This window comes from Monopterus albus, unplaced genomic scaffold, assembly GCF_001952655.1.
Source record: "Monopterus albus unplaced genomic scaffold, M_albus_1.0 scaffold7.1, whole genome shotgun sequence".
Lineage (NCBI taxonomy): Eukaryota > Metazoa > Chordata > Actinopteri > Synbranchiformes > Synbranchidae > Monopterus > Monopterus albus.
The window spans coordinates 2640966-2651626 of record NW_018127887.1 but is presented as its reverse complement, the minus strand read 5'-3'; the positions used below and the strand labels follow the sequence as shown (position 1 = coordinate 2651626).

The 10661-nt window shown below is 38.6% G+C and overlaps 1 protein-coding gene across 1 annotated transcript; it reads right to left on the bottom strand.

Annotated features, from left to right (window-relative positions):
* Positions 1 to 7895: 7895 nt before the first annotated feature.
* LOC109974320 (T-cell surface antigen CD2-like) lies at positions 7896 to 9425 on the bottom strand. Its single transcript, XM_020624467.1, has one exon. It carries the CDS (start codon positions 9315 to 9317, stop codon positions 8295 to 8297), a length of 1023 nt encoding a protein of 340 aa, XP_020480123.1. The 5' UTR covers positions 9318 to 9425; the 3' UTR covers positions 7896 to 8294.
* Between the last annotated feature and the right edge of the window lie 1236 nt (positions 9426 to 10661).

The following is a 10661-nucleotide window of genomic DNA, read 5'->3' as shown; positions in this document are numbered from 1 at the left end:
AATATGTGAACATACTGTATGCTAATAGTAATATGAGATGTGTAACTCTGAAACACTTTCATTTTGTCAAAGTAGGTCTCTGAGGAATAAAGATTGGAGGCCCCTGTTCCTAAGGCATAATTTTATTCAGGAATGTGTCTTGCAACTGATCAAATTCATGTCTGGATGTGCTTTTGAACTGCAGATGTATAAGCATAGAGGTTTGTTAGAGGTTAAATAAAATAAAATGTGGAGCATGCATTAAGGCCTAGAATCACCTCTTGCACACTCTGTGCCTAATTGTTCTGGAGTGTGATAACTGCTTTTCTTGACCACTGTTGTCTTAAAAATCCAGTGTTTTCTGCAAATATCTCTAATCTTTTTTCTAAGAGAAAGAAACCTCTCATTCAAGACATAGGCCTTTAACTTGTCATGAGCCTTTTACAAACAGACCTCCCAGACAGACAGTGTTAAATGTAATATGTGTCTTGCAAGAAAGATTATAGAGCTTTTTATTTGCCATGATAGCAACATGATTTTTGCTTCAGCTTTAACTCTCCATATGGTACTGTATCTGAACAATCTGCACTACCCAGCTGCTTGTGACACATTTGATGGCACAATGTGCAGCATCAGTGGCCACTTTGACCAGACTGTCTGTCAGTTGCCATAAGGATGAGATCTGACTGATTAATTGGCTCAGAAGATTTGGTAGACACATGATTAGATGTATTCTAATTAGACAGTCAAGCTTCAGTATATTATTCAGTATATTGCATACTTATTTGTAAATGAGAGTCATACTATTTCTTGGAAACACTCTTAAAGAGCTATGCATGAATATTCTATGGTACTATTTCCTGCAGACAAACAGGTAAAATACAGTTTAAAAATGCTTGTTATAAATGGCTCCTCCTTTCTACCTGTTAATGCTACTTTATTGTTGTAAAGTCTCAATTTGAAAAGATGAACAAAGTCATGCGTCTTCTGCAATAGGAACTTAATTTTTCACTTGGCATCATTTGTGTGTTTACTTTTTTCTACTAGTTTATCTCCATGGCAGCAGCAAATAACCTGCAAATGCATTTTTCCCAATGCTCTTATTTGTTCTGGTGATAAAGTACTTTTCAAGGCACTTTTCTAGTATGAGGCCGCTACAAGACGTTTGAAGAAACCGAGGCCACACAGAGAGGACATTGGAGTGTTGTGTTGATGCTTTGTTAGATAATCACAGCACAGCCAAAGAAAAACCTTTTGTTGTTAGCCCTCCGTTGCACCTTTACACCTCTCTCATCTTGAACTATTGTTGCATGGCCCTTTAGTGACATGCTGTTATCCCTGCATGAGTCCACGCGCACAATAAGGCTGAAGGGATCCTTTTCTCTACAAGGACATAGGCCCAGACAAAGAATCACTCTATACAAACGATCTTCTCTGGGTGTTCTCAAAAGGTTTTCTACTGTAGCTGTCTGGGAGAATCATCTTAAATGCTTTTGCCCAACATGTCAAAGCATAAAGTCTTATTGAACAAATTATACATTACCTATAAACAGTAAGGTGCTGATTTTTCTCTTTTGTCAGGTTGTAATTTTGTGTTGGCACATATGTGCCATAGAATGTAAGAGAAATGTTTGATGTCTGTATGAATGTTGAGTCGGAGACAGGTCACCAATCCATCGCAGGGCTAACACATAGACGAACAACCACACACACGCACTCCTATGGGCAATTTAGAAACACCAATCAACCTAAGCTGCATGTCTTTGGACTGTGGGAGGAAGCCGGAGTGAACCCACGCAAGCACGGGGAGAACATGCAAACTCCACACAGAAAGATCCCAGGTGGGGCCCGAACCCGGAACCTTCTCACTGTGATGGCGCTAACCACTGTGCCACCGTGCTGCCTAGTCGGAGTACAAAAGATGCTTATTAAAATTGGAGGTGGAATTTTTCTTCTATCTGATTTATATCAGATACAAGACCATGGGTGGGTAATTTGACTGATAGAAGCATTTTTATTACAGAGCTGTGCTTGTAAAGGAAATGATAGGCCTGCTTTACAGCATGTGTGGACTGGAGTTTACCTCTTTCTTTTGTCTACAATTGATTTCCTCTGTTTGTTTAGGCATATCCCTTGTATGGGAGCTTCACCTGGAATTCAATCTGTGAGATATACCTGGTGAGGGACAACAAGCAGACGAGACAAGACTAACCAATCTGAAATGTACTGTAGCCTTTAACTACTGCAGACATCTCTCACATGGTTTAAGCAGCATAAAAATTATTGTAGTAAAGAGTATAACTCGAAAAATAAGTAAAAGTATAACCTTTGTCTTTTTATAACTGTGTGATTTAGTTAAAAAAAAGTATGATGAGTCATTTTAAATGCGCTTATACAACCATACCATGTTGACTGTATCTGGGAACCTAGGAATGGCCTTATTCCCACCTAATTGGTTGCATAACCCCATTTTAAATTTGTACAAAATCATGCAACAATATGTATCTAATTCCAGTTTGTGCATTCTCATAAAGCCACAGTGAACATAATTATAGAACTAATACGCAGGATTTTGTATAGAGCTTAAGGTGATGTCATTTACAACATTATGTACTTAGACATGAGTGGGAAAGCAACACAGAGAGTATTTAGATAGGGTTTAGGTAATTTTAGCTGAACAGCTTTATTGTTTGCACAAATAGCTATAGGGATTTCTTTATTTTTATCTGGCAATGTGCATATGATTTCTAACTAGGCAGAAAGATGTTTTGCTCTTCTTGCCCTGTTTTGGCAAGAAGATTTTACTTCTTGCCCTAAGCAAACTTCTGCAAAGAGGCCCTGCTACCTGACTTGTGAGTCATGTAAACTCTTGCAATTGTACACAATCACACCTGAGTAATTTATGCGGCCCTACACAACTTGTGTACTGAGCGTACAGAGCCACCCAGCTCTGCTTGTGGGACATTTCAAGAAGTCTTGGGGGCCCCTTGGTGATCATGGTGGGCCTTAACAGGTATTTAGTTTACTTATGTCGGGCTGTCTCTGCCTGAAGCTTGTAAAACAGTTGTCGCCAATAAGATTGCAAGGTTTATATGCAATGGTATCTGGCATATTATGGCTTCATTACAATTATGTGTTTTGAAAAGTGACAGCCCTGTCATGTTGCAGCAGCTGCAGGGTTTAGAAGATTGTTATTTCATGAACTGAACTGTGCATAGTTGTGGTACAGACAGAAAAGATACAAAGGGTTTTTTTTCCCTGCTATTATTTTATTAACATAAACTGTTTAATGTCTTTGCATGGGTGGTAGAAAGCCTGCCAGCTTTGTTGTGACTCTGATAACACTGGCGAGTGGAAAGCCAGTGAGGGATCTAGTCTGTTTTTACACCAGCAACTCCTGGTTGGTTGAGACTTCTGCATGGAGACTGGTGGCATGTGGGGGAAGTAGTACGATAACCCTCTGGTGAAGATCCTTGTTAGCAGATTTAAAAAAAAAAGGTAACACTCATATAAGATGAGCTGGAAAAATGAATGTGTGTTACTCAATATTTCTGGTGGATCCATATAGTTTCTTATGTAATATATTACAAGTATGAATTATGTTTAAAGTATCTGCTGAGAGCAGTGATTTTCTGCATCGGACTGCAGGTCTGGGTGCTGTCACATTCCTTCACCGGCTACAAATGTGCTCCTGTCTAGATTTGTGTCAGACAAAGGGTTATTGTTTTCCCATCTTTACTCTTTTCACACACCAGACCCGTTGGCTCAGAGCAACAGCTGAGGCATTTGAATTAATTTATGGGAATGTTTGTTCTACTTGCTGTCTATATGGTTTGAACAATAATTCTGCCCATCTCTTCTTTCTGTATGAGCTTTGTGTTTCATTTCCTGAAGAGATAATGTGGTATCAAAGTGATCCACACATGCATTCTGTTTCAGATGTGAAATTTGAGACTCAGCCATGAATTAAGCTTCGGCAAAACTGTGGCAAGGTGATAATTGTGAATTTGTCCTTAAAAAATGAGAGGCCACTACACAGAGCTATAGCCAGATACATGTTTGGATTTCTGCTCCATGACCTCAGTAGACACACAAACTCAATTTTAATGAATTGTTGTCATGGGAACAAAACACAAACATGTCAGACCTGTCAAGGCAATCACCCTCTGTAATTTTTCTTGTTGAAAACGTGCTTTTGCAACTTTGAGTCATCCATGAAGAAACTTATAAAATTATCAGGCTGCCGATTAAAGAAGTGTTGGAAGCCTATTTGTCACGGGTTTTCATTTAATCAGCCTCCGCAGGAGTCTCTGTCAAAGTGGAAATCGATGGAGTATTTGGCAAGAGTGCAAGGAAGTGACTGAGAAGCTCTGCTAAGAGAAATCCGGCAAAGAAAATCCTTTTATAAACAGAGATTCAACAAGCTATCCTTGTGTAACCATGACAAAGAAACACACACCGCAGTCGGTTTCCTAGGACAGGATGTATTATCATACAAGCTTTTTGGTTTACACTCTGTATCATCTGAAATGTGACCTCCTTTTCCAGAGGATACATTTGAACAACATGTCAGATTCTTTAGGAACTCATACCCCTTATGATCTCCCATAATGCCACCTGCCTACATTGCTGATAAAGACACTGCATGAAAAATCCCTTCTATGGGGAATCTTTATTAATTTTTATTTTTCCCCTGGCACTTTTATGTTAAGACTTTCTATAAGGTAAAAAACTTTCAGTTAGTCCAATCCATGACTAAGTGTGCAAGCCCATGTTTAATATTTACATCCAGTGCTGCTAGGGGTAACTGTTCATTTGGTAACTGAACCAACAGATTCTTGTTTGCCAATATGTTACCCATTTAACCTGAAGAGTAAAGGAACTAATGGAGAAAGGACTATACATCTGACATGGTGCTTGACTAAAATGCTTTTTAATGGTGATGTAAACTGGAGAGTTCTCAAACACAATACACTGCACCTCAATAATGTCTGTTACTTTCGCTTAACCCTCCTGATATGTTGTCCAATGTAAAGTTTAAACATCTAAAAACAATCGTTAATAGTATTAATTTGGTATGAAACTTCTTCTGCTTGGCTTAATAGATATAAACACAAAATGAAAACGGTTCATTTCACATATGCAACTTCCCCCTGCATATTTATATTACAAAGATACTGATCGGGTCAGAACAGAAGAGGTGTCTCATGTTAATTTATCAACATAACTTCATAAAAAGTAAAGATTTCTAAATGTTAAATAAAATAAAATAAAATAACAATGTGAAATGTAAAAATAATTGTACAGTATATGTAAGTCTTTCCAGTGTACATTAAAAAGCTTTACCATGCATTTTTTTATGAAAAACAAGTGCATTATCCTTATTGAACCATAATCTGTGAGAGGTAAAGAAAACCATTGCACTAAATAATGAGTGAAATGGTTAGTAATGGTAAAATTTACCCAGGAACATCACTGCTGTTCCTGAGAAATGAACATAACAGGTGGGTTAAGCAGATATTTCCCACTAATTCTAATTAGTAGATTAAGTCAAGACATCCCTCAGTTTTGATGTTTTTTCCCAGTTTTGTTAATCACTAGTTTGAAATTGAAATTTACTAGAACATAGCAACAACTTTAAACAGAAACTGGTGCAACGCAATCAAGGGGTATTGCTAAACAGGGCTGAGTTTGTAATCAGGTACAGTAAAAAGAAAAATGTACCTTTTACCAAAGACACAATCTTTTGAAAAAATAAGATCAGAGTGGGTGTAGAGTAAGATGTTAGAAACCTCCTGTGCACTAGGCATCCCTTTGGCCCCAGACATCCAGTGTTTGTGAGGTGCTAAATCTTGCCGAGGTCTGGAAAGTTTTCTGCCTCCATTAAAAATCAGTGCAGCCTGATTTCTCAGCAAATTTATGAAGTTGATTTTGTGTGTTGCAGACAGCCACAGACTGTGCAGAGCCAGTGAACAAATTGCATGTGCTGTGTGAAATAAGTGTGTGAAAAAGCGTGTGAGGCGCACAGATGGAGGAGAAAAAATAAATTGGACTGGTGTGTTGATAGTACTGTGATTTTGATGCTTAAGGAGACATTTGAAAGCGGATTTTGACACAGTTTTATGATGCATCCAATAAGACTGCCAGCTTTCAAAACATTTTTCATGCTGAATTATTTTTAAAGGCTGTCACTTTAAGCATCTTGGTATTCAAAGTCACAGCCAATTGGCCACATTGTTTTTGCTGTAAATTGGGAACTGATTGGAAGATTGAGACTTCAGCTAATTGCTTTCTGTGCTTTAAGTTTCAGAGAAAGCAAAGGTCAACGATTGTTAAGTTGGTTCAAGAATGCTAAAAGGTCATAATCATCTCTGACTTTTCAGACAAATCTAATGAAAAAGGCCTCTGCACTAGCTGACCTCTGATATTCTGATTAACTTTCCCCAGACTTGGCAGTCTGTGACAATGACTGAACTGTAATAAGAATGACCTGACCTGAGTATAAATACTTTCCATGGGTAATTGACCCTTTCGCTGGACACACACATGCCACGATCAAAAGGGTCTCCCTGTGTATTTATTCTGCTTGTGTTATTTTCTAATAGACAACTGGGTGTTGTTTAAAAATGTTCATAAAGTTTTATGCTTTTTTAAGTTTGGAGTTTAATCAGTGGCTCTAGACTCCAAGAGCCACTGATTAAACACATTTCATAAGTATTTCCTGTTAATTTTCGAGGCAGATCTGGAAAGGCATATGAGATGTGTTTCATTAAGTTGTACCTTGTGGGAGAGTACAGTACAGTGCATGTGTGTTGCTCTGTATCACTGTATATCATTCTAATTTTTAGCTTGTGAGTGGATGTGAAGTGGCGCGTTGCCAGCCGAGTTAAAGTATTTCTCAAGAAAAACAAATGGCGTTGTTCCAGAAGCAGATACCAGCTTTCCTGCCAAGTCCCAGCCAACTGGACTGAAATTTCAGCCATGTAAAGAGAGCAGAAGTAGAGTGGGGCTTGACAAAAGATGACATTGGCTTGTAAGTTTTAGGCGATGACACTCAGGGGGATTCCATTATGTGGCTGTCAGACAACGTTAGGCAAGACAGCAACCACTTTCATGTGTGGATTACCGTTTACCCATCGGAGATAACAGATATTTGCCGAAGCTAATCCATTCTGCTATTGATTCCCCCCCCCTTAAATAACTTCTTCCCAGCCAGCAAATTTTAATATGTGCAAGAATGCTGACATGTAAGAAGCTGGAACAAAGGGCTGTGTTGAACACAGATAAGATGTGTAATGTAGTTTTCCATACAAATATGAGATGTAACATCATTTTGGACTTCTTCCTTTATTCCTAACTATATATATATAAGCATGCAGTGTGTTGAAATTAGAGAACATCTAATTGTTAATTGAAGCATTTCTATGTAAAGTGTCTCAGACTGAAGAGATCAAGACATGGCCATGTTTTCTTTTTCATATTTTTGTCCATTATGTTTCCATGAAAAGATAAAAAAAAAAACAATGAATCAGTACTAACAAGTATTGTTTATGAATCCAATGACAGATATAACCTATTTGTCTGTGGCATAGACCACCAACGTTGTCCCAAAGCCATTAAGGACACTGAGCCACGCTGTTGCACAGAGTGTAGTCCCTGTAGTGATTTCAGTCACACCATCCTGGCACAGGAAATACTTGCTAAAGCCCCAGATGTGTTCCAATCCACAGAAATCAGTCCCCAACAAATACACAATTTACTCTTGTTTGAAAAAATATTTGCTAAAAACTACAGCTGTTTTAAGAAATGATTTAGCATTTTATTTAATAAAAAATGTTTTACATATGCATTTAAATTTGTATGTCTTTTTAAATGTATGTATTTGATTCAAAGCACTAAGCTTAGGGCTGAGTGCCACTGTCACAATTAAGGAAATTGGAAAATGCTGAAAGAAGAAGGAAAATATTAAGTTGGTTTTGACCTTTTCATTGGAGTTGCTGCTAAAAAAGGACAAACGATTTTAGACAGAAACCACCTTGTTTTTAATCTGGATTGTTGTTAAACACTGTGGAACTACTACTGCGTTGACTTGGCAGTTAAATAATTAATAATAAAACACATTAGAACAAAACAGTATTACTGAAATGTATCCATCATAGAAAACATCTTGTACTCCCCACAAACTCATAACCCCACCACTATAAGGGCTACAAAATTTCAACACAGATGAGCAATGTTTTATCATAAAATTAAGACTTTTATGTCTTTTTGATCAATTCTCAAAGTTTCTGGGGCGGCAAGACAGAGAAACACATTCAGATGTTTGGTGTCAGGGGTCTTTTCGTCCTCGGCTTTGGCACCGGTGAAGGCTGTAGCCCCTCAACAGCTGCTGATAGCTGTGAGGGCATGTTTTCAGTCTGATTGTCAGGCTGAGGAACATTTTGGTGAGAGGTGTTTGGTGAAGGCTTGGGGTTTGGGGGTGGAGAGTTCTCATTCAGATGCATAGTCTCATACTCTGGGCTGATAGAGTCAGGCTCTCTCTTCTTTACAGAAGTCATCTTGAGTTGCCCTTTTTCCCCGAGCTCCATTTGGGTTTTGTTACGTCTGAGGCAGCAACATAATATGATGATAATGATGAGCAAAAGCAGAGTCAGACCTGCACCTCCTGCTAGCACCGCTACAACAGTTTTGGATGTAAAACAAAGCACAATTGGTGGTGATGGTGACAGATCTTTACAGGTTGGATGGACAGTGTCACTCCTCTCCTTGCTGACTTTGTTTTCCACGGTACATGCAAACCTTCTCTCTCCTTTCAGCTGTGCTAGTGATATACTCAGTGTTTGTCTTTTCTCGCTTGTTAATGTCTTTTCACCATGTGTCCATGAGAACATCAGACCCTGAGGTTTGGCTACATTGCATGTTAGGTTAACTGCACTAGACTTGAAGTCACACTCATATGTAACTTGAGGTTTTGATACCTTGCTCATAATACATAGACGACCGGTCCATGTTTTAGTTGAACTACCAGCTGAATGCTGCACAGCTGCTTCGTAGGTTCCTGCTCCTGAGAACTGTAGGTTCTTCAGCAAAAGAGATCCATTGGCAGAGGTGTCTTCTTTTTTTCCAGTGAGCACTTTCTCTTGCTGTCTGTGAAAAATGAGTGTGTTATTATGAGTCCATTTCAGTACATGCGTTTTTGCCAGCCCCTCATTGACAAAAGGCAGAGTCAGGCTCTCTCCAACTGCAGCATAGAGGTCACAGGTGTCCTCCTTTGCTACTGAGAGGGTTATGAATCCAAACAAAAAGAGAACTCCATGTGTGGCAGAAAAACAGCCCATGGTCTGCGGTAGTATGTCCGCTGGGTTGTCCAAGGTATTTTTACTGAATTATTTTTTCAAGATTTTTGAGCCCTGACAGAGAAGCAGTCCTGTCCAGATGAGATGTTACTTTGGCCATCCACGATATAAATCACAAACTTAAACCACTTCAAGAGAAGTGAATCTTGGTTAGGAGGGAAACTATGAGCCAAGTGTCTATTTTCATTTCCCCAAAGACAGCAAAAGGCTATGTGAAAATCATGAGTTAACTAATGTTTTCCACTTCTGTAAAGAAGTCACCGGGTTGTATATTTAGAAATATTTGACTTATGTACATAGTCAACCGTACTAACCACTATATGATGACCTGATGATGGCAAAATACTTGTCATCAAAATATTGCTGAGCAAATCACTAAAAACTGCATGACCTTTGCTTAACTTCAGTTGTTTTTTTTATTGCAGGAAGAGCTAGTTGTTGTGATTGACTGTGTGAACAGACCATATATATATGTGTGTGAGTGTGTGGTGGAGTAAAAAGTACAATATTTCTGTCTAAAATATAGTGGAGTAGAAGTAGTGCATAAAGTTGTGGAAAATTGAGATACTCAAGAAAAGTACATGTGCAAGTACAAGCAGAAGAAAAATATCACTGAGAAGAGGTTACGAACAAGTTTGAGCGAGAGGCAGGGTTTGGCTGAAATTGGGTTAAACGGTCTTGAGGACTCTCACACAGAGTCAGAGGTGGGGCACTGGCTGGCACATCACTCAGCCTGCAAGTCAGACTCTGCAACTCCTGGCAGAGCTGTCCACCACAATGGAAGATGTCCATCTGTTGACAGTATTTAGTCAGTATTTAAGAGGGTTAGCAACTGAAAGCCATGTCCTCAAATGGTAATGGATAACACTGCTGAAATGTGTTAATAACAATTTGTGATTATAAATGTTACTAATGCTAATACTTATTATAAAGGCATTAGGTTTGTAAATTGCAGTAGGTGCTACATTTGATATAGAATCAAAAGGCTGTGTAATGTGAAACTATCATTAGAATTTCTGAGATACATGCAGCAAACAGGCTTCAACAAGCAGAATGAATACTACTGTACCTGCTCGGGTTGCAGTGAGTGAGTGGCTGGGGAAGAAAGTTGAGCAGCCAAATAGTGAAAAACAAATATTTCTCTCAGTAGTTGGTGATTCAGTATGTGCTGATGAAGAACAAAAAAACAAAAAGAACAACAACAGCAAAGAAAAAAAGATAATGTGGCTAGAAACACGACTCCAATGGGATTCTCATGCTGCTCTGTGCATTATCTGCTTGGAAACAAATGTTGGTTCTCTAATGGTACAAAATGAATTTAATGCA

Coding starts and splice junctions, on each gene's coding strand:
- LOC109974320 (XM_020624467.1), bottom strand. CDS start 9,317: ATGGGCTGTTTTTCTGCCACACATGGAGTTCTCTTTTTGTTTGGATTC.